Consider the following 25,048-nt stretch of genomic DNA (forward strand, 5'->3'; position numbering starts at 1 on the left):
GCAAAAGAAACAAACAACTGCTGAGACTGCCTAAAATCCTAGTCCTGCTTAAATAATAACGCAACTGCCTGTGTACATCTAAAGTGTGCAAAATCTTTTCCCCCCTATTTTGGGGATCTGCATAAAAGGTAGGCAAATGAATAGTTTGGTTTAAAGCCACACTAGAAACCACCTTAGGCATAAATGAAGGATTAGTGCGTAATGATACCCTATCCTTATGAAAAATCAAAAAAGGCTCCACCGCCATAAGGGCCTGCAATTCAGAAACCCTTCTTGCAGAAGTAATGGCCAACAAAAAAGCAGTCTTCCATGACAAGTATTTCAACTCAGCAGTAGCGGCAGGCTCAAAAGGTTGTAGAGTAAGTTTCTCCAACACAAAATTGAGGTCCCAAGCAGGACTAGGAGCTCTTGGGGGTCTTATATTCTTTGCCCCTCTAAGAAATTGCTTGAACAAAGGATGAGAAAACAATGGTGGGTCACAATCATAGTGAGCTGAAATTGCTGCAGCATGAATCTTAATGGAAGAGAAAGACAAACCTTTGTCCAATAGCTCAGTAAGATATTGCAGAGCCACACTCAAATTAGGCTCAGAAACATCCAAATCCTTTGCTGCACTCCAAAATAAAAATCTCTTCCATTTTTCTGCATACACTTTACGTGTACTAGGTCTTCTGGCTTCCATAATCACATTCAAAACTTGTTGAGGAAGTTGAGACCTGCTGTGGTTCAAAACAGAATATGCCAGGCTGTTAGATGAAGAGAGTGAAGCTTGACAATGAGTAGATGACCGTCCCTCTGAGACAAAAGGTGTGGAATTAAAGGTAAAGGCCATGGAGGCTTTCTTACCAGATTCCTCAGTAATGGGTACCAGTGTTGCCGAGGCCAATCTGGAGCTATCAAAATCATCCTTGGCTTGTCTTGTCTGACCTTTAGGAGTACCTTTGGGAGGAGAGGCAGAGGTGGAAAGGCATACACATGAAGATTTTCCCAACTGAACGAAAGACCATCCACTTTCCAAGCTGTGTGATGAAAACTTTTCGTGCAAAACTTTGGCAGCTGGTGGTTTAGTGGAGAAGCGAACAGATCTATGTCTGGAGTTCCCCATGACACTGTCAATTTTTGAAACACATGAAGATCCAGTTTCCACTCGTGGGGATCCATGATTTGCCTGCTTAACACATCTGCTAAGGAGTTCTGTGCTCCTGGCAGAAACCTTGCTTGAAGAGTAAGCTGCAAGCTGAGCGCAGTCTCCCACAAAATCATTGCTTGCCTGCATAGAGGATAAGAATGTGTTCCCCCTTGCTTGTTGATATACCACATGACAGTTGTGTTGTCTGTTAGAATCAACACCTGCCCTGGAAGAAGTAACTCCTTGAAAGCCATCAATGCAAACTGGACTGCTAACATCTCCTTCATGTTGATATGTAGATGCTGTAGTCTGGCAGGCCACTTGTCTTGTATCCACTTTCCATTCAGATGAGCTCCGCAAGCTATGTCTGAGGCATCTGTCGTTAGAATCTGACTCGCCTCTGGCCGGGTCACAGAGAGTCCCTTGTTTAGGTGACATTCCTGAGCCCACCACAAAAATTCCTTTTGAATGCAAGGTATTATTTGAATGACAGTGTCCAGATCCTGGCAGTGCTGTGTCCATACATTTTGAGATACCTTTGTAGCATCCTCATATGCAGTTTGGCATTGGGAAGCACCAGAATACAAGATGCCATGAACCCTAATGCTTGAAGGACTGTCCTTGCAGTCAGCACGGACTGATGAGATAGTTGATGGAAGTAAAGGGATAGACTCTTTTGTTTGTCCGGGGTTAAAAGGCCATCTGGGCTGCTGTATTCAGTCTCACACCCAGAAAGCACATGTCTTGAGAGGGTACTAGACTGGACTTTATTTCGCTCACAGAATACCCCAGGCATCTTAGCACTGCTATCACATATTCCAGATGCTGAAGAAGCTCGTCCTTTCTTGAGCCAGAATCAGACAGTCGCCAAGTAAGGATAGATTTGTATTCCTTTTAGCCTGAAAAGCTACAACTGGAGCCAGAACTTTTGTGAATATTCTGGGCAGTAGATAAGCCAAAGGGCAATGCAGAGAACTGATAATGGGAATTTCCAGCTCGGAAACGCAGATACTTCCTGCAACTGAGTCTGATTGGCACATGAAGGTAAGCCTCCTTGAGATCTAAAGTTACCATCCAGTGATCTTTGCCCAGCAGAGGTAAAAGCTGTTGTAACGTCAACATTTTGAACTTGGGAATGTCCAAATAAGTGTTGAGGGTTGACAAATCCAAAATTGGTCTCCACGTGTTCCCCTTTTTTGGTACTAGGAACAGGCGAGAATAAAATCCTAGGCCCCTATCTGGCACAGGAACCGGCTGAATGGCCCCTATCTGGAGCAACAGAGAAATTTGCTTGTGAGCCTCTTTTCTTTGTATAGGAGGAATGTCTGGCATGCCTTTTAAAGGAGGCAAGGTATGGAAATAAAACCTGTAACCGTGGTGAATGATATCCAATACCCATCTGTCTTGGGTAATAACACTCCAGTTTTCTTTGAAAAGTGCCAGCCTTCCTCCCAAAGGTGCTGCCAGACGAGAAGGCTCTGGCAGCTGAAAAGGCAAGTCATTGGGTCTGCTTACGAAAGGACTGACCCCTGCCCTCACCAGAAGACTGGGCAGGCGAACTGCCTGTTCTAGGCCTAAAAGAACCTTGAGCTCTGCCCCTACCACGCCTAGATCTACCCCTAGACTGAGAATCATAAGAAGGATAAGTCCACCCCTTAGTAGGCCAATTTCTACTAAACTTTGGAGGCTGAACCTGCAAAAATCTTTAACAGTCTGCATAGACTTAGCCTTGTCCTCCATTTTCTTTAAAACTGCCCACAGGCACCAAATAACACATCAGATTGTAAAGGAGCATCTAAAATCCTTGTCTTTACATGTTCAGCTAAATTCTGATCCCTGAGCCAGGCGTGCCTGCGAAGAACAGAACCAGTGGCTGCTACCCTCGAAGAGGCCTGTACAGCATCAAAGCCACATTGCAAGGAATGCTTACCCACCTGTTCCGAAACATGAACTAAATCCTGCAACTCTTTACACTCAATACCTTCCGCCAGAGCATCTACCTTAGACTTCAATTGTGAAAGGAGATAATTTTGGTATTTCAACATGTGAAACTGGCAATTCAAAGCCCTCATGGCTAAAGTGGAAGAAGTATACACTTTTTTCCCCCATCTATCCAAAGCCCTTGCCTCTTTATCAGAAGGAACAGGATTTTTTAACAACAGAAGCCTTAACACCTTTAGGGCCCTGAGAAACAGTTATTCACTTTTTCTGACATCCGGTTAAATACTGAGGCAAGAAAAAAACAAAATATTCCCCAACGGGGTACTTAGCCAACTTTGATTCGGTCTGAAACTCCGACTTCAGAAAATTTCAGAACGCCAACCTGCACTCGCAATACTGCTTCTGCATCGGACCATGCGGCAAAAAAGACTGAGGATATGACGTCGGTCATGCGCATTTGTACCCTGACGTCCTGATGTCAGACAAATGCACCTTGACCGACGTCAGCCTTATACTTTGGTATTCGGGCCGACTGGGACAGCGGACTACCCAAGTGTTAGGACTGCAGCAATGTGAGATGAAGAACATCGCCTCCAGACTGCCTCCAGAGAGGGACAGTCGGGCAACCCCTCAGGACTGCTGCGTGGGTCAGTCGGAGAAAGGTTCTCTCGACCCGAAATTCTTCACCCCCCCCCTGCCTGTGGGCCGGCATCCACCTTGTCCTCCCCCTGCCTCTGAAGGACGAAGTGTCCAGAGCGGGACGGGACTGCTGAGACTTCCGGAACCACATCTTCTTTTGCCCCCTCTGGTTCCTTGAGAAGGACCTTTGAGGAGCAGAGAAGCGGATTCCGACGGCAGACAGTGTCTTCCCGTCTTTCTTGCTCTGGAGTAGCGTGTCGCGGATGGTTTTGCCGAATAGCGTAGAACCATCAAAGGGAAAGTTCGCGAAGGATGCCTTGAAGGGTTCCGCAAAGACGGAGCCAGGCATGGCGCCGCAAGGCGACCCCTGCTCCACTGGCTCTAGCTGCCCCCTCCGTGGCATGGGAGAGAAGCTGCATAGAAGTGTTTGATATTGACTTTAGAGAGGCCATGCGAGCCGAGAAAGTTCGTTTGTCCTCAGCCGCCATGAACTCTGGGGAGACCCAGCGTACTCTTATCAGATCCCACTGAAGCCTAATGACGTGTGCCACATAATTCAGCGCCCTTATAGAAAAGGTGGCTGAAGCAAACATCCGCTTTCCAATGCGGTCCATAGTCCGAGACTCCTTATCAGGAGGATGGACCGAGGAACTTTCTTGTGCCAGTTCCTTCTTGGTGGCAGCCGCCACCATGGCATTTACCGAGGAACCTTTATTCCACGCCGGCTTGTCAGAAGGGGGACTAAGGATTTTATCCGGTCTCTTAGGGATTGGCTCCACAGTGTCCGGCTCCTTCCAAACCCTGGTAGTAATCAAGTCTACCAAGGGGTCAGCCGGAGGGGACACCCAAGAGGTAGACGGGCCTGCGTCAAACGCCTCCAGAAACACAGATTCATCCGAGGAAGGTTTCAGGGCTGACCACCCCCCTCTTATGCGCAGCATCGCCATAATGTCTCCAAAGGAGACGTCCTCCAGGGTTGACCTGGGGGAACCTTCCCCTAAGTCTGTGTCCTCCATGAGGGACTCGGGGGAGTCCAAGTGCCTCCTCTTACACTTTCGTTTGTGAGGGACCTCCTCAGCGGGACTGTTCGAGGAGGGCTCACCAACGGGGTCCTGTTCCTCTACATGAACTAAGTGGGTCGCAGACGCAGGCTGTCCCTGTGGCCGGACGATGGAAGACAGGCCACATGCGAGGGAGTGAAGGGTGGATCCGTAGCACAGACCGGGGACTTCGAACTCCTTGACAGCACCCTCTCCACCACATCGAAAGCCAAAGGTGAACCACTTTCCCCTGGCTCTGAGAGTAGTCCCCTCGGCTCTGACGTGAGGACCGGTGTTGCAGCCGACGCAAAAGTGTACTCCAACAGCAATGGAGCCGAAGACACACTCACCCCTGCGGATCCGAAGCTCGTCTCTCAGCCCCGAGAGCTCAGATCCGAAAGATGACCCGATAAACTCGAGGGTAAGGCCGGCGAAGTAGCAACTACTATCGGCATTGACTCCCCGGCTCCGAGACTACTCGGATCAGACGGCTCCGAAACCAGATAGTGGATCGGAGAAGGAGCAATGGGTGCAAAGAAAGGGGCCGAGCTCCCTCCCAGAGGGGGGGGGGGAGGCAGGAGCATTCCCATATGCATCTGGGCCTGCAGGAATTGACACATCATCTGGTCCATATCTGTGTCAGATAGACTCCTGGTAGACCTAGTAGACGTTGTCGAGGCAGGCCGGGAAGGCTGCCTAGACGACCTCGAGGGTGACCGGGACTCCTCCTCCGGCTCCGGAGAGAAGCGTAGAGAATGGAGCCGAGAGGAGGAAGACCTGGAAACCCTTAATTTTCCTTCTCTCTGTGCCCCTTCTCTTTCTTAGAAGAGTTCCACTCTCCCTGGGAAACAGCGTGAGGTTGAGTCTCAGCCAGGGGAGGGGAAGCTGAAGGCTGGACAGTCGAAGCCGCTACTGGCGCCACTGAGGGAGAGGAGGAAGAAGAATCCGGGGATAAGAACCACGCCAGGATTAGCTTGGTTCTCCTGTCCCTCACAGCCCGGGGGTTAAAGGCCGCACAAATCTGGCAATCCGATGTTAAGTGGACTACCCTCAGGCAGAGAACGCACTGAGTGTGGCCATCCGCTGGGGACAGCTTATGACCACACTCAGCACATTTTGCAAAAATGGCCTCAGGGCCCTCTGCCATTACACACAAGCACATACCCTAACACACACAGTAAGGGGAAGGGAAACCACTAATTTACTACTAAAAGTAATTAAAAAACTGTTTAACTTAACTACGGGTCTACTACACACACACACACCAAAATCGCTAGGATTTAAGCAAAAACACTCCTAAATTCCTCTCACCTAAAACTCTACGAGCTCGACCCTTATGCTTCGGAAGCCGCGGTAAACGAGATCTGAGGACTGGCGGGAGGTAGCAGGGTATTATGGGTAAGGGAGAAGAGCTGAGATCTTGGATCTTTAGCTTGGAAAGCTGCCGGCTCAGATCCAGGTCAGATCCGATACCCACAGGTTGCTGATCAAATTAAGTTAACTACTTCAGATTGTTACTTATCTTTGAGGAACTCAAACTCATTTCATCTTACCTGACAAACTTCATGATCTGTGGCATACTGATGTTTCCCAATGCAGTCCTCCAGGGCAAGCTTGTGCAAGGTATCAAGGTCCATTCCTTCCACTAAGATCAGTGCACTGAAATACCTGGAAGAAAAACACAAGTCAGAAACAAAACAAAAATACTTAGGATAATGGGATAATAAAGTATGGGACAGTATACTGCAGAAACAGCAATATTACTCAAAATAGTTTTGCTTTTCATCAATGTATCCAAGGGTTCAGGTCCTCTACTCTCAATGTCCATTTCAGAACAAATATGAGGGGAAAAGAGCAACTATGTTCTGTATCAAGTCATTTATCATTCCACAAAGCCTTCTAATCCCTTCCCAGTAGCTAATTATTATCCGGTTTTACTTTCTTTGGGGACATGCAATTTCATCAACGCTGAGCTGACAAACTCAGTTTAGAGAAACTGTTTTGTCAATTTCATAAAGCATAATAATGTGTTGAACTGTGTTGTGCATTTTAGTGGCAGTTTCCTTACTCAAGAGCTGCACTACTATGGAAAGCCGGGGGTGAAGTTCCCACACTAGAGGCTTGGGAGCAAAACCCCAAATGATAGGAGAACTGGGGGATGAACTTGTCCATATCTAAATGATTTCTTCTGTTTTTCTTAGACTTGGCTAAAACAAGCTATGTTTTCATCATTATGTTCCATATGTGTTGTCCATTTTCATTCTTCCTTGACAAGTGGTTTCAGATCCGAACCTCAGATGCAACTCTGCCACTTTTTACAGCTCGTGGATACTGAAAACTCTCATGCTCCTATTACCCATAATGTTCTAGTCCCCTGCCATAACTCAGTTCTTCCTTGCTTACCTTTTTGCTTATTAGAAACTTAGGAACAATCATAATATGTAAAACAAATATCTGGAGCTCAAAGGCAGGAATACTGGCTCCCTTAGAATCTTCTCATTCTTCCAGAAGTCACAAACACAATGGTAGAGGGTTGGAGGGGAGGGGAGTTGAAGAATGAAAATGGACAATACAGTTGGAACATTATGGTGAGTAGATAACTTCTTTATCTGATGTTGCTAATTTTCATTCATTCCTCAGCAAGTGGGAGTGTCCCCCCCAGATACCTGAATCCTGGGAGGCCTCTAAGGAAGGATACTCCTGCGCACTGTTGAGCCAAAGTCTTTTCTTCCCCTAGAGACCAGATCCAATTTGTAATGAGTAATAAAGCTATGAGGATTAGCCAAAGTTGCAGCAGCACAGATACTGTCCATGGAAGACCTGGTTAAAAATACTGATGAAGTTGCCATAGAAAGTACAGTTTTGTACCTACCATAAATGTAGATGTTCGAAGATCCACATTGCTGCAGTCCTTACATATGGGTAGTCCGCTGTCCTCGGTCGGCCCGAATACCAAAGTATTAGGCTGACGTCGGTCATGGGCGCTCAGATCTGACATCAGAGCGTCAGGGTATAAAAGCGCATGAACAACGTCATATCCTCAGTCTTTTCTTGCCCCAGATGTCAGAAGGCCCTAAAAAGAAAGGCCAAAGCCCAAAAACAGGATACCTCCCAAAAACATGCCCAACAACAACCGTCACCCAAACCATATAACCATGCCAAACTACAGAGGGGAAGGAGGGAGGGTACTTTGGACTGCAGCAATGTGGATCTTCGAACATCTACATTTATGGTAGGTACAAAACTGTACTATGTTCTTCATCTCACATTGCTGCAGTCCTTACATATGGGTAGAATCCCAAAGCAGAGGTAAAGGGAGGATGGCAAAATCATAAAGCATTAGGGGCTGCTAAAATGCCCTGTAATATTGCAGTGGCAAATCCAGCCCTAGACTTAGAATAAAGAGGAAGGTGGTAATGCTTGGAAAAAGTATGTACCGAACTCCAAGTGGCTGCTTCCAAAATATCTTTTGTAGCTACCCCCCTTAGAAAGGCAGTAAAAGTGGCAGTAGCTCTAGTGGAATGAGGTCTGATTCCAGCCGGAATCTCCTTACCATGATGGGAATAACAGAAAGAATTACAAAACCCAATCCATTTAGAAATAGTTTGTTTTGAAACAGGTTTTCCCTGAGAACCCAAAGCAAAAGAAACAAACAACTGCTGAGACTGTCTGAACCCCTTGGTTCTGCTCAAATAATAACGTAACTGCCTGTGAATATCCAAAGTATGCAAAATCTTTTCCCCTTTATTTTGAGGGTTTGCATAAAAAGTAGGCAAATGAATAGTTTGGTTCAAGGCCACACTAGAAACCACTTTAGGCATAAAGGAAGGATTAGTACGCAAAGATACCCTATCCTTATGAAAAATCAGGAAAGGTTCCACTGCCATAAGGGCCTGTAATTCAGAAACCCTTCTTGCAGAGGTAATGGCCAACAAAAAAGCAGTCTTCCAGAATAAATACTTTAACTCGGCAGTAGCTGCAGGCTCAAAAGGTTGTAGAGTAAGCTTTTCCAACACAAAATTGAGATCCCAAGCAGGAGTAGGAGCTCTACGTGGGGGTCTTATGTTCTTTGCCCCTCTAAGAAATTGCTTAAACAAAGGATGGGAAAATAAAGGAGGGTTACAGTCATAGTGAGCAGAAATGGCTGCAGCATGAACCTTTATCGAGGAGAAAGACAAACCCTTGTCCAATAACTCAGTAAGATATTGAAGAGAAACACTTAAATCAGGCTTGGAAACATCAAAGTCCTTCGCTTTGCTCCAAAGAAAAATCTCCTCCATTTATCAGCGTAAACTTTCCTTGTACTAGGCCTTCTGGCCTCCAAAATAACATTCAAAACTTGTTGTGGAAGCTGAGACCCTCCAGGGTCTAAAACAGAATATGCCAGGCTGTGAGATGCAGAGACTGAATCTTGACATTGAGGAAGTGATTGCCCTCCTGAGACAAAAGATGGAATCAAAGGCAGAGGCCATGGAGGCTCCTGCCAAACTCCTCAGTAGTGGGTACCAGTGCTGTCGAGGCCAATCCGGCTATCAGAATCATGGATGGCTTGTCTATTCTGGCCTTCAGGAGTACCTTGGGAATGAGAGGCAGAGGTGGAAAGGCATAGACATGAAGATTGTTCCAACTGAATGATAGAGCATCCACCTTCCAAGCTGTGGGATGAAACATTTTGTGCAAAACTTTGGCAACTGGTAATTTAGTGGAGAAGCGAACAGATCTATGTCTGGAGTCCCCATAACACTGTCAACTTTTGAAACACATGAGGATCCAGTTTCCACTCGTGAGGATCCACAATTTGTCTGCTCAACACATCCGCTAAGGAGTTCTGTGCTCCTGGTAGAAACCTTGCCTGAAGATTGAGGTGTAAACTGAGAGCAGTCTCCCACAAAATCATCGCTTGCCTGCAAAGAGGGTACGAATGGGTTCCCCTTGCTTGTTGATGTACCACATGACAGTAGTGTTGTCTGTTTGAATCAACACCTGTCCTGGGTGAAGTAAATCCTTGAAAGCCATCAATGCAAATTGGACTGCTAACATCTCCTTCAAGTTGATATGCAAATGTTGAAGTCTGACAGGCCACGTGTCTTGCACCCATTTTCCATTGAGGTGTGCTCCCCAAGCCTTGTCCGAGGCATCTGTCGTTAGAATCTGACTCGCCTCTGGTCGGGTCACAGAGAGTCCCTTGTTTAGGTGACATTCCTGAGCCCACCACAAAAATTCTTTCTGAATGCAAGGTATTATCTGAATGACAGTGTCTAGATCTTGGCAGTGTTGTGTCCATACATTTTGAGATACCATTGAAGCTTCCTCATATGCAGTTTGGCATTGGGAAGCACCAGAATACAAGATGCCATGAACCCCAAGGCTTGAAGGACTGTCTTTGCAGTCAGCCTGGACTGTAGAGACATTTGATGGAAATAAAGAGAAAGGCTTCTTTGTTTGTCCGAGGTCAAAAAGGCCATCTGGGAAGCTGTATTCAGTCTCACACCCAGAAAGCACATGTCCTGAGAGGGTACTAGACTGGACTTTGTTTCGTTCACAGAATACCCTAGGCATCTTAACACTACCATCACATACTGTAGATGATGCAGAAGTTCGTCTTTGTGTTGTGCAATAATCAGGCAATCGTCCAAATAAGGATAAATCTGTATTCCTTTTAACCTGAAAAAGGCTATCACTGGAGCCAGAACCTTTGTGAACACTCTGGGTGCAGTAGATAAGCCAAAGGGCAATGCAGAGAACTGATAATGTAAATCTCCAGCCCGAAAGCGCAGGTACCTCCTGCAACTGGGCCTGATAGGAACATGAAGATAAGCCTCTGAGATCCAGAGTTACCATCCAGTGATCTTTTCCCAACAGAGGTAAAAGCTGTTGTAACGTCAGCATTTTGAACTTTGGAATGTCCAGATAAGTGTTGAGGATAGATAAATCCAAAATTGGTCTCCACGTGTTCCCTTTCTTTGGTACTAGAAACAGGCGAGAATAAAATCCTAGTCCCACTTCTGACAGAGGAACTGGCTGTATAGCTCCTATTTGAAGTAGTAAAGAAATCTGCTTGTGAGCCTCTATCCTTTGCCGAGGAGGAACGTCTGGCATGCCTTTGAAAGGAGGCAATGTATGGAAATAGAACTTGTAGCCTCGGTTTATAATGTCCAATACCCATTTGTCCTGGGTGACTAAAAGCCAGTTTTGCTTGAAGAGTGCTAATTTTCCTCCCAAAGGAGCTGCCAGGAAGAAGAATCTGGCAGCTGAAAATGCAGGTCATTGGGCCTGTTTACGAAAGGACTGGCCCCTGCCCTCACCTGCAGATTGTGCAGGTGAACTCCAAGTTCTAGGCCTGAATGTACTGTGAGCTCTGCCCCTGCCACGCCTAGATCTACCCCTAGACTGAGAATCAGAAGAAGGGTAGGTCCACCCCTTAGTAGGCCAATTTCTACTAAACTTTGGAGGTTGCACCTGCAAAAAATCTTTAACAGTCTGCATAGACTTAGCCTTGTCTTCCATTTTCTTCAAAACCGACTCCACAGGGGGACCAAACAAAACTTCAGACTGTAAAGAGCATCCAGAATTCTAGTTTTAACATGCTCAGACAAATTCTGATCCTTAAGCCAGGCGTGCCTACGAAGAACTGATCCAGTGGCAGCCACCCTAGAAGAGGCCTGTACAGCATCAAAACCACACTGCAAAGAATGCTTACCCACCTGTTCAGAGACATGTACTAAATCCTGCAATTCTTTACACTCTATGCCCTCTGCCAAAGCATCCACTTTAGATTTTAGCTGAGAAAGGAGGAAATTCTGATACTTCAACATATGAAACTGGCAATTTAAAGCCCTCATTGCTAAAGTAGAAGAGGTATACACCTTCTTACCCCATCTATCCAAAGCTCTAGCTTCCTTATCTAGAGGAACCGGATTCTTTACAACAGAAGCTCTAACACCCTTAGGCCCCTGACTAATAGTCTCTGGGTCCGCCCTAGGACTCTTATACAGATATTTATGAGCCTCAGGCACCCTGTAATACCTGTCCGGTTTAACTGGCGCAGGAGGCAAAGAATCTGGATTAAGGGAAACCTCCGAGAAAACATCTTGAACAACATCCAAAACAGGAGGTATAGCCAAGGGTCTATGCTGTGGTAAAAACAAGAATTCCCTAAGCCTCTTTCGTGAATCAGAGAAATCCTGTCCTTCCCACTTAAAATGCTCCCTCATGGAATGCAGAGTTTCTGAAAACGAAAAATCCTCTGGAGGAGAAGCAGAAGGAGAGGAATCCTCTGCATCAGAATCCGAATAAGGGGGAAAAGCTTGAATATCTTCAGCAGAAGAGTCTGAGTCGTCTGAGGCCTGATCCAAACTTTCCAACTCTGGCTCCACCCTGGGCCTCTAATCAGGAGGGGGCATAGAACCTCTAATTAAAGTAATCAAATCTTCTGCCATTTTAAGCATGTGCTTTTTAGGCACAGACCCTGAAGTACCTGGAGGGACACCAGAGGAAGGCAAAACAGACCTGCCCTTAGAAGAAGCCTTAGAAATAGTAGCAGAAGGCCTAACCACCTTAGGCATAGAAGGGAGAACAGTAACCTGAGAGGCCCCTTCAGCTTGACCTGACTCCTGTGAGGCCACATCTTGCAAAATCAATGTTTCCCCCTGAGACTCAACAGAAACTTCAGCCGGATCCACCTGCTCCACTGCAGCTTCTGCAGGACCAGCGTCCGAAAAGTACAGTTTTGTACCTACCATAAATGTAGATGTTCGAAGATCCACATTGCTGCAGTCCTTACACTTGGGTAGTCCGCTGTCCTCGGTCGGCCCGAATATCAAAGTATAAGGCTGACGTCGGTCAAGGCGCATTTGACTGACATCAGGACGTCAGGGTACAAATGCGCATGACCGACGTCATATCCTCAGTCTTTTCTTGCCCCAGATGTCAGAAGACCCTAAAAATAAAGGTCAAAACCAAAAGACAGCAAACAAACAACCAACCATCCTAGCACTAAAAATATGTACAATATATACAATATACATCATATTGACAACCCAACCCACACAACCGCCTCTAACTACAGAGGGAAGGAGGGAGTAAATTGGACTGCAGCAATGTGGATCTTGAACATCTACATTTATGGTAGGTACAAAACTGTACTATGTTCTTCATCTCACATTGCTGCAGTCCTTACACTTGGGTAGAATCCCAAAGCGGAGGTAAGGGAGGATGGCCAAACTATAAGGAAGCAGGAGCTGCCAAAATGCCCTGCAAAACAGCAGTGGCAAAACCAGCCCTGGATTTAGAGTAAAGTGGTAGGTGATAATGCCTAGAGAAAGTATGCACTGAACTCCAAGTAGCTGCCTCCAAAATATCCTTGGTTGCCACCCCCCTCAAAAAGCTGTCAAGTGGCAGTAGCCCTAGTGGAATGAGGCCTAATCCCAGCTGGAATCTCCTTGCCATGATGGGAATAACAGAAAGCAATGCAAAACCCAATCCACTTAGAAATAGTTTGTTTTGACACAGGCTTGCCCTGAGAACTCAAAGCAAAAGAAGCAAATAACTGCTGAGACTGCCTGAACCCTTTAGTTCTGTCCAAATAATATCGCAACTGCCTGTGTACATCTAAAGTGTGCAAAATCTTTTCCCCTTTATTTTGGGGATTTGCATAAAAAGTAGGCAAATGAATAGTTTGGTTTAAAGCCACACTAGAAACCACTTTAGGCATAAAGGAAGGATTAGTGCGTAAAGATACCCTATCCTTATGGAAAATTAAGAAAGGCTCAACCGCCATAAGGGCCTGCAACTCAGAAACCCTTCTTGCAGAGGTAATAGCCAACAAAAAGCAGTCTTCCATGATAAAAACTTTAATTCAGTAGTAGCTGCAGGCTCAAAAGGTTGTAGAGTGAGTTTCTCCAACACAAAATTGAGATCCCAAGCAGGAGTAGGAGCTCTTCGTGGGGGTCTTATATTCTTTGCCCCTCTAAGAAATTGCTTGAACAAAGGATGAGATAACAATGGTGGGTCACAATCATAGTGAGCCGAAATTGCTGCAGCATGAACCTTAATAGAAGAGAAGGACAAACCTTTGTCCAGTAACTCAGTAAGATATTGAAGAGCCACACTTAAATTAGGCTCAGAAACATCAAAATCCTTTGCTGCACTCCAAAACAAAAATCTCTTCCATTTATCTGCGTACACTTTCCTTGTACTAGGCCTTCTAGCTTCCAAAATAACATTCAAAACTTGCAGTGGAAGTGGAGGCCCACTATGGTTCAAAACAGAATATGCCAGGCTGTTAGGTGCAGAGAGTGAAGCTTGACATTGAGCAAATGACTGTCCTCCTGAGACAACAGGTGTGGAATCGAAGGCAAAGGCCATGGAGGCTTCCGTACCAGGCTTCTCAGTAATGGGTACCAATGCTGTCGAGGCCAATCTGGAGCTATCAAAATCATCCTTGGCTTGTCTTGTCTGGCCTTTAGTAGTACCTTTGGGAGGAGAGGCAGAGGCGGAAAGGCATACACATGAAGATTGCTCCAATTGAAAGAAAGAGCATCCACTTTCCAAGCTGTGGGATGAAACCTTTTTGTGCAAAACTTTGGCAGCTGGTGGTTTAGTGGAGAAGCGAACAGATGTCTGGAGTTCCCCATGACACTGTCAATTTCTGAAATACATGAGGATCCAATTTCCACTCGTGGGGATCCATAATTTGTCTGCTCAACACATCTGCTAAGGAGTTCTGTGCTCCCGGCAGAAACCTTGCCTGAAGATTTAGCTGTAAACTGAGAGCAGTCTCCCACAAAATCATTGCTTGCCTGCATAGAGGATAAGAATGTGTTCCGCCTTGCTTGTTGATGTACCACATGACAGTTGTGTTGTCTGTTAGAATCAACACCTGCCCTGGAAGAAGTAAATCCTTGAAAGCTATTAATGCAAACTGGACTGCTAACATCTCTTTCAAGTTGATATGTAGATGTTGTAGTCTGGCAGGCCACTTGTCTTGTATCCACTTTCCATTCAGATGAGCTCCCCAAGCTTTGTCTGAGGCATCTGTCGTTAGAATCTGACTCGCCTCTGGCCGGGTCACAGAGAGTCCCTTGTTTAGGTGACATTCCTGAGCCCACCACAACAATTCCTTTTGAATGCAAGGTATTATTTGAATGACAGTGTCCAAATCCTGGCAGTGCTGTGTCCATACATTTTGAGATACCATTGTAGCTTCCTCATATGCAGTTTGGCATTGGGAAGCACCAGAATACAAGATGCCATGAATCCCAAGGCTTGAAGGACTGTCCTTGCAGTCAGCCTGGACTGATGAGACAACTGATGAAAGTAAAGGGAAAGATTCTTTTGTTTGTCCGGGGTCAAAAGGCCATCTGGGATGCTGTATTCAGTCTCACACCCAGAAAGCACATGTCCTGAGAGGGTACTAGACTGGACTTTATTTCGTTCACAGAATACCCCAGGCATCTTAGCACTGCTATCACATAATCCAAATGATGAAGAAGCTCGTCCCTTCCTTGAGCCAGAATCAGGCAATCGTCCAAATAAGGATAGATCTGTATTCCTTTTAACCTGAGGAAAGCTATCACTGGAGCCAGAACCCCGTGAACACTCTGGGCGCAGTAGATAAACCAAAGGGCAATGCAGAGAACTGATAATGAGAAGTCCCAGCTCAAAACGCAGATACTTCCTGCAACTCAGTCTGATAGGAACATGAAGATAAGCCTCCTTGAGATCCAAAGTTACCATCCAATGATCTTTGCCCAGCAGAGGTAAAAGCTGCTGTAACGTCAACATTTTGAACTTGGGAATGTCCAGATAAGTGTTGAGGATAGATAAGTCCAAAATTGGTCTCCACGTGTTCCCTTTCTTTGGTACTAGGAACAGGCGAGAATAAAATCCTAGGCCCACTTCTGGCATAGGGACCGGCTGTATGGCCCCTATTTGGAGTAACAGAGAAATTTGCTTGTGAGCCTCTATTCTTTGTTGAGGAGGAACGTCTGGCATGCCTTTGAAAGGAGGCAAGGTATGGAAATAAAACCTGTAACCGTGGTGAATGATATCCAATACCCATCTGTCTTGGGTAATTAAACTCCAATTTTCTTTGAAAAGTGCCAACCTCCCTCCCAAAGGTGCTGCCAGACGAGAAGGTTCTGGCAGCTGAAAAGGTAGGTCATTGGGTCTGTTTACGAAAGGACTGACCCCTGCCCGCACCCGAAGACTGTGCAGGAGAACTCCCTGTTCTAGGCCTGAAAGAGCCCTGAGCTCTGCCCCTACCACGTCTAGATCTACCCCTAGACTGGGAATCATAAGAAGGATACGTCCACCCCTTAGTAGGCCAATTTCTACTAAACTTTGGAGGCTGAGCCTGCAAAAAATCTTTAACAGTCTGCATAGACTTAGCCTTGTCTTCCATTTTCTTTAAAACTGCCTCAACAGGAGAACCAAACAACACATCAGATTGTAAAGGAGCATCTAAAATCCTTGTTTTAACATGGTCAGATAAATTCTGATCCCTCAGCCAGGCGTGCCTGCGAAGAACTGACCCAGTGGCAGCCACCCTAGACGAGGCCTGTACAGCATCAAAACCACATTGCAAAGAATGCTTACCCACCTGTTCAGAAACATGTACTAAATCTTGTAACTCTTTACAATCAATACCTTCCGCCAGAGCATCAACCTTAGACTTCAATTGTGAAAGGAGATAGTTTTGGTATTTCAACATGTGAAACTGGCAATTCAAAGCCCTCATAGCTAGAGTGGAAGAAGTATAAACTTTCTTTCCCCATCTATCCAAGGCCCTGGCCTCTTTATCTGTAGGAACCGGATTCTTGACAACAGAAGCCTTAACACCTTTAGGCCCCTGACTAACAGTTTCTGGGTCTGCCCTAGGACTCTTAAAAGATACTTATGAGCTTCAGGCACCCTGTAATACCTATCCGGTTTAACATGAGCAGGAGGCAAAGAATCAGGATTAAGAGAAGCCTCTGTAAAACATCTTCCACCACATCCAAAACAGGAGGTATAGCCAAAGGCCTATGCTGGGGTAAAACAAAATTCCCTAAGCCTTTTCCTGGAATCAGAGAAGTCCTGACCTTCCCACTTAAAATGCTCCCTCATGGAATGAAGAGTTTCTGAAAAGAAAAATCCTCAGGAGGAGAAGCAGAAGGAGTAGAATCATCCACATCAGAATCAGAATAAGGGGAATACTCCTGCAAGTCTTCAGCCGAAGACTCTGAAACATCCGAAGCCTGCTCAAAACTCCCTAGCTCAGGCTCCACCCTAGGTCTCTTATCAGGAGGGGGCAAAGAATCCCTAATCAAAGTAATCAAATCTTCTGCCATTTTAAGCATATGCTTCTTGGGCACAGTTCCTGAAGAACTAGGGGTGACACCAACTGAAGCTAAACCTGGCCTGCCTCTGGGAGAAGCCTTGGAAACAGAAGGAGAGGGCCTAACCACCCTAGGAAGGGAGGGGAGTATAGTAACCTGAGAAGCCCCATCAGCCTGACCTGCCTCCTGAGAGGCCATATCCTGCAATAACAAAGTCTCTCCCTGGGATCCCAAAGAAACCTCCGGTGGAACCACCGGCTCCACCGACACCTCTAAAGAACCGGCGTCCGGCACGGACGGTTCTTCTAGCCTAGGCTTAACTGCTTTGTCCTTGCGCTTCTTCGAAGAAGCGGGCGTCGGAGCATCCGACGGCATTTTATAATTGCACCGCTTCCCGAAGTCTAACCTGGCACAATCTAACCTTCTCTTTATAGTGCGCTTATTGAATCTAGCACAAGAGCGACACCCAACAACGTCGTGCTCAGGCCCTAAACAAGGAATACACAAAGTATGATAGTCTCTATGCGGTATCTGTTTCCCACAAGAAATACAATTATTCACTTTTTCTGACATCCGGTAAACCACTGTGGCAAGAAAAAACTAAAATATTCCCCAACGGGGTACTTAGCCAACTTTGACTCGGTCTGAAACTCTGAAATCGAAAAATTTCAGAACGCCAACCGGCACTTGCAATGCTGCTTCTGCATCGGACCATGCGGCAAAAAAGACTGAGGATATGACGTCGGTCATGCGCATTTGTACCCTGACGTCCTGATGTCAGTCAAATGCGCCTTGACCGACGTCAGCCTTATACTTTGATATTCGGGCCGAACGAGGACAGCGGACTACCCAAGTGTAAGGACTGCAGCAATGTGAGATGAAGAACATCGGACGAATCAACCTGTCTAGGTTTCAAGGATTTGTCTTTGCGCTTCTTCGTGGAAGCGGGCGTCGGAGGATCCGACGGCATATTATAATTACACCGCTTACCAAAGACTAACCTAGCACAATCTAACCTTCTTTTTATAGTGCGCTTATTAAACCTAGCACAAAACCGACACCCGACTACGTCGTGGTCCGGTCCCAAACAAGGAATGCAAAGAGTGATAATCCCTATGCGGTATCTGTTTCCCACAAGAAATACAATTATTCACTTTTCTGACATCCGGAATTAACTGAGGCAAGAAAACAAAAATATTCCCCACGGGTACTTAGCCCAACTTGGTTTCGGTCTGAAACTCAGAATACGAAAATTTCAGAACGCCTAACGGCACTTGCAACGCTGCTTCTGCATCGGACCATGCGGCAAAAAAGACGGAGGATATGACGTCGGTCATGCGCTTTTATACCCTGACGCTCTGATGTCAGAACTGAGCGCCCATGACCGACGTCAGCCTAATACTTTGGTATTCGGGCCGACCGAGGACAGCGGACTACCCATATGTAAGGACTGCAGCAATGTGAGATGAAGAACATCTGGTTGAATAAGCTCTTAAAGTTTTAACAAAGACAAACCCATTTTTTTTGCAGACAAAGGAAATGCAATCCATTAGTCATTTGGGTAGAGTTACTTTAGTAACTGGTTTACACAATTTTGATTCAGCAAAGGAGACAAAATGATCAGATTTTCTTACACTTTCCATTCTATGCAAACAGAAGCATAACTGAACAGTCAACAAATGTAACATTTATTCTCCTTTGTTACTGAAATTTGGAAAGAAAACCAAATTGAAGTTCAATTCTGATGCCACCTTAGGAAGAAAGGCCGAGTTGTTTTGTAACAATACCCTAATCTTTATGAAAAGCCAAATAAGGGGGCTTAGAAGTTAGCACATGAAGCTCTGAGACTCTTCTAGCAGAGGTTACGGTTACTAAAAAAAAGGACAGCTTTACAGGTTAAAGATTTTAGTTCACACATCGCTGAAGGTTCAAATGGAGAAGCAGTTAAAGCTTGCAAAACTAAATTCAAATTTCAAGGTGGAGTTGTATCTTTAAAATGGAGTCCAAGAAGAAAACATCCCCTTATAAAGGCCTTACAAAGTTTTGAAGGAGCTAAGATGGAATTGTGTACTCCTATGTGAAAGTTAGAAATGGCAGCTAGCTGCACTTTAATAGTCAAGGAGCTGGCTCCTTCAATAAAAATTATATCCCAAAACTCAAGAACTTTAGATACTGGTGCTGAAAAAGTGTCAGTGTCTCTTTGCTGTGCCAAAAAAAAAAAGTTAGGTCTTACCATAACGTTCCATCTGCATTGTTCATATTCTTTCATTCATCACTGATGGGTTCAGTTCCGAGCTCTCGGAACCAAGTCAGCCTTTTTACCAAGTCTGCGCCAGCCAAAACACTCTCGAGCTAAGTTTCTACCCAGAATGCCCTGTTACCTCAGATCGAGTTTGCTAGAGAAAGTAGTAAAACCAAGGCTCCGACCGACGCCTAAGCGTTCGTCGGTTGAAGGAAGCACAGGCCGAACAGGCTGCTACGTCGTGGGCTGGGCCTAAACAAGGCAGACAGTAAGAATGGAAATCTTTATGAGGTATTTGTTTCCCACAGGTTAAACAATTATTAACTTTTTCTGACATCGGCTGAGGCAAGAAAGAGTCCCCAACGGGGTACTTAGCTTTAGAAGTCTTCGAAGTAGTATTCGGTAGAAAAAATCTCTGGATCCGACCGACCGGCACTTGCGAACAGCTTCTGCTTCGGGCGCCACGCGGCAAGAAAGACTGAGGAAGATGGCGTCGGCTGATGCCTTTATACCCGAAGTCCAACAGAGATGACGTCGGATGAAGAGCGACATCAGCCGAAGCCGGACCCGGACTTTGGAATCCGGCCGACTGACGGGCTGCCTGACGACAGGACAACCCAGCTGTTATGACTGCAGATGCATCCATGAAGGACATCCAAGGCCACTTCTGCACAAATACCCTAGAGACAGGGGTTCCCAAAGTGTGCACTGCGGTGCTCTGGGGAATTGCAGCTTCCTCACAGGGGAGCCACGAACTAATAAGCTTAGCCACAAAAATAAACCACAAACTAATGAGCTTAGTTACTAAGCTTATTAGTTTGCGGTTTATTTTGCGGCCGTGCTAAAGGTTATGGGCTACAGATGTTAGTTGTTCATATTTTTCAACACAGTACTCTTTACTTAGTTCCTCTTAACTCTGTTTACCGTATTATTACTATAACAGTGTACAGCTGCTGTAGTCAGAACAGATCTGTGTTTTGCCATTAGTACAGCATTCGTCGGGTTCTAGTGATTTAAAATCTTTCCTTGAATTCTGATTGGTTGGCTGCGACCCCCGATTTTTCTTCTCCATTGGTTACTTACGTATAACGATGTCACCGTGACGCAAAAGAGGAAATCAATTTTATTTCCACAAGGTCATGTTTTACTAAATTTTAGCTAGTCTCTACACCACCTGGTTGAGATCAGTGGGTATTACGAAGTTGACAAAAAAAAAAAAAAATCCTTTGCTGCTATTATAATTGGTTGAGTCTGCTGTCTATTATTGGCAAATCTGATTTTTTTTTATAGGCATGCCCACTGTTTTTCCAGCGTCTTTTGATGGGTCTAAACAAGGGTACAGCAACCTCACCTACTTTCCTTTATAAGGGTCTAGCATGATACGGGTCTAGCATGTTATCCTTAGACCAGATGAAGAACCTTTTCCATTTATCCTGCTACAGTCTTCTGGTGGATGGTTTATGAGAGGCCAGAATGATGTTTCAAACAGGCAAGGAGATATTAGCTTGCCTGGCAACTAATGGAAGTGGAGAAACCAAGACGTCAGCTTGAGACTGGACATATTTGGGTGGCTCAACCCTTGGGGGTGAGCAATCAGATCTGGAAGAGGGTCCAGAATCCATGGTGGGTATACTAGGTAGGGCCGACGGAAGGGGAACCAAACTTGTTGAGGCCAGAATGGAGCTAGGAGGATCACCTTGCATCTCAACCGAAGAGCTTTCTATAGAAATTGTGGAATCAAGGGAATGGGAGGATAAGCATAAATAAGTCTCTTGGGCCAATTGTGGATTAGAGTGTGTCCCTTGGGGACACCCTCTCCGGGGGAAGTAGGGCAAAATAGCTGCTGCACTTATTGTCCGATGGGGAGGCGAAAAGATCGCAGCAAGACTGGCCCCAGTGGCTGAAGATTTCTGTCGCCACCTCAGGATTGAGGGACCACTCATGAGGCAGGAGGATGCATCTGCTCAGTTTGTCCGCAATTACGATGAAGCTCCCTGGTTTATGCATTATCAGAAAACAGTTTGAAGCTATCGCCCACTGCCAAATTCTCATGGCTTCTCGACACAGTGGGTAGGGACTTGGTTCCTCCTTGCTTGGTGATATACCAGACCACTGACATTGTCTGACTGAATTGTAGGCCTGCAACGCTAACAGCACTGCTCTCAGTTCCAGAACACTGATATGCAGGTGAGCCTCTGAGGTGGACCATTTGCCTTGGACTGCCTTTCCCTGGAAATGGCCCCCCACATGATCAGGGAAGCATCCATGGCCATAATGGCTCTGAGCTGAGGGGAATGAAATGGGTGACTCCAAAGTTCTACTTCTGGCCTAATCCACCAAAGGAAGTCCTGTTTGCAGGAGTTGGTTATTCGAATCTGTTAAGTTCGGGGAACCATTGACAAAGAAGGAGCCATTGCAGGATCTTTGCTAGAGGCACTACTGGAATTGAAGCTGTCACAGAGCCTAGGGCCTGAAGAACTCCCCTTGCTGAAACATTTGTTTGATAGAGTATCACTCAAGCTGGAGCCTCAATCAGTGGAGTCTGATTTGGGAGGGATACTAGACAGGACTCGGTATTCAACACTGCTCTAATGAATTTGTTGTGTAGGAGTAAGGTTTGACTTCTCCCAATGTATCGTTATTCCCAAACGTTTTGCCAGAGAGAGAGAGTATAATTCAGTGCTGTTACGAGAAGTTGCTCATGGGGGCAGTGAGGAGCCAGTCATCCAAATATGGAAACACCCAGAATCCTTGTAGTCTCAGGTGAGCTGTGACCACTGCCATGCATTTCATGAACACTCGGGGGGCTGTAGAGAGACCAAACGGTAGTGGACAAAATTGATAATTACTGTCCCCTAGCCGGAAGCAAAGCAGACTCCTGGTGCATTTGTCCATCTTGAGGTGATAATACGCATCGCGGATATCTATTGAGCACATCCAATCGCCTTCTCTTAAAAAGGGGAGAATGGATTGAACCATGACCATCCAGAATTTGCTTTTGGGTGACAGACTTGTTTAAACTGCTGAGATCCAAAAAGGGTCTCCAGTCCCCTGTCTTTTTTGGCACCAAAAAGAATCTTGAGTAAAATCTGGATCCACGTCGGTCTGGTGGGACTGGTTGGATGACTCTTTTTTGAGACCACTTTATTATCTCCGAAGCTGCTTCTTCACTTTGACTGGGTGGAACATCGGGAAGCTTTCTTGGAAGATTTGGTTGACAAGAAATGGGAATGGTATAACCTCTGGTGATGATACTCTGCACCCAACAATCGGTGGTAATAGATTGCTAAGCAGCTTGGTGCAGAGAGAAACGACCCCTGACTGCTTCCAGAGGTAAGCAATCGGGCTGCTCCTCAGGAGCGCTGGTAAAGCTGTCCAGAGATGGAATCCCTGGGGCCTTGGTTACGAGGACCCCAGCCTCTATAGGGGGGCCTTCCAGAATTGTTACCTCCTCTGCCCCTGGGGGTATCACCATGTGCGGCACGGAAAGGACCCTGAGATTTTTTGTGCCCATTTTCCCACTCCTCTGATTCCTGGAGAAGGTACGTTGAGGATTTGAAAACCATAGGCCTAAGGCAAACAGGGTCTTTCCATCTTGCTCTCAGTTGGGTAGTGTGTCCTTCACTTTGGAGTCAAAAAGGAACAAAAAAAGGAAGATTTTAAGGGGTCCGCGAGGTCACAGATGCGCATCCATGCATGACTCCTCATGACAATGCCCGAACTTGCTGGTCTAGCTGACCCTTCAGTCACATGTGAAAGCAACCTCATGGGCAAGTTGGATATCGATTCCCAGGGTTGCGAGCTGCAAGGCCACTTTGTCCCTGACTTCATCAGACAACTGCCTGGCGAGCATCCCAGAGTGTTCAGAGATCAAGTCCTTCTGGAACCTCGTAAAAAGTGCCAAAACTCAGGGACCATATAGCAAAGGTCACACATGCAAAAACTCTATTCCCAAGTCTGTCCACCGCCTAGGACTCCCTGTTGGGCGGGTGGACAACGAGACTTTCCTCAGCCAAGTCCTTTTTCGTGGCCGCCGCCACCACCATAGCATCGACTGGTAACCCTATAGACCAATGCAGGTTCTCTTTGGGAGGAGAAAGAATTTTGTCTGGTCTCAGAGGGATCGCCTCAAAGGAATCAGGGTTCTTCCAAGCGCGCTGCAAGATGAGTTCATCGGCAGACGGGGTCACCCAAGAGGTAAAAAGCTGGGAGCGGAAAGCCTGCAGGAACAAGGACTCCCCATCTGAAGGGTTGGAAAGCTTCCAGTCACCTCTCTGCTTTAGCATTTCTAGGAGGTCTCCAAAGGAGACATCATCAGGAGATGACCAAGGGGACCCTTCACCATCAACGTAATCAGTGTCTTCCATTAAGGACTCCTCAGGCAAATCCATGTGCTTCTCTTGCGAGAGGGCTCATCAGTGGGCATTCTCTGAGGACTTGGAAGAGCGGGTACCCTGAACAGAGGTGTCCTGAGTTTTCTCTGCCTGGTGTCCCGGGGGGGGGGGGTGTCTGTGGCAGCTGTAGCTCAGGGGGAGAAAACTGCCATTCCAACATCAAAGGAGTGCTTCCAGAAGAGAGTTTTCTCCCATCGTCTGGAAGGCGGGTCTGCCAAAGAGGGATAGGAGCCCGGAACAGAGAGATACAACCTCGGGACCGGGGTCACACACCGCTCCGAACCTGCCCCCACAGATGGAGTCTCAAGCAGGATCAGTGCGGATGTGGCTATCGGCACAGAGGATGGAACCAAGGAGTAAGACTGCTCCATGCCCCGGGCCGAAGCGCCCATCCAATCCCCAGATTAAGGAAGGACCAGTTTCCGCAGGAACCAAAGGGACAAACTTGGAGCCAGTGTGAGGTGCACTGTAGACGCCGAGGTGATGGGTTCCAAGAAGGATGTCGGAGCAGAAGGCTTCTGAACCGAAATGGTTAAAAGAGGAGTGTAAGATGGAGTCAGTGGAGAAATCAACCCAAGTCCTACAGCTGGATGGGTCTTAGAAGGTGTGGGTATCCCCCTGGCAAACAACAGCTGGTCCACAAGACGCACCATGTCATATTCAGACAGGCTCCTGGTGGAGCTAGTGGATACTCCGGATGGACAGTCAGGACGTTCAATAAACAGGCTATACAACTAGCCAGAAACAGCTCTACGGAAGGGGAGTATTGGGTCCGTGGTGCAAAGTCTGCCGGCACTGAAATCTCTAGTTTCGAGACAGGGAGTAAAGGGGGTCAAATCCAGTGTAGTTGGTCCAACGCTCGGTGCCGAAGTGGCACTCTGAGCCGAAATAGTTGGTTCCAAAATCGTAACTGATGAAGGAATGGAAGGTGTGCACTCAGCCGAAGTCGAAATAGACATAGTGAGGTCTATAATTGGTGTCGGTGGCAGGACCGGTGCTGGAAATGGTACCGGTATCGAAGGTTTTGAGATGCTCGGAGCTGAGGAAGACAGCCACAGAAGCAGATTTATGCTCCGAAGACAACTTTGAGACCTTTGATTCCACATGCTTACCTTGATCACCCAATAGTGAGAAGGGAATAGAGTGGGACCTCTATGTCTTTAGTAGGAGGGGTTGAGACCTCCATCGCAGAAATGGCCTCTGAAAAGAGAGACTTAAATAACCCTTTCAGTATCAGTTTTTTTGCGCTCATTAAGAGTGCGTTGACAAACTATGACAAATGTCATAAGGAGGCTGCACCGAAAGGTGGGGCACTCCCATACAGTATACACAATCATCGTGAG

At 46.4% G+C, this 25,048-nt stretch overlaps 1 protein-coding gene across 1 annotated transcript in view; it reads right to left on the reverse strand.

Moving 5' to 3' along the window:
- Positions 1 to 25,048, reverse strand: part of NUP188 (nucleoporin 188) — a 3,305,077-nt gene that overhangs the window by 2,736,574 nt on the left and 543,455 nt on the right. The window contains exon 12 of the mRNA XM_044058121.1: positions 6,303 to 6,417. Coding sequence (XP_043914056.1) covers positions 6,303 to 6,417 — 115 coding nt within the window. The remainder of the gene's footprint in view (positions 1 to 6,302; positions 6,418 to 25,048) is intronic.

The sequence above is a fragment of the Protopterus annectens genome, chromosome 16.part0 (genome assembly GCF_019279795.1).
Source record: "Protopterus annectens isolate FY-2018-M chromosome 16.part0, PAN1.0, whole genome shotgun sequence".
Lineage (NCBI taxonomy): Eukaryota > Metazoa > Chordata > Ceratodontiformes > Protopteridae > Protopterus > Protopterus annectens.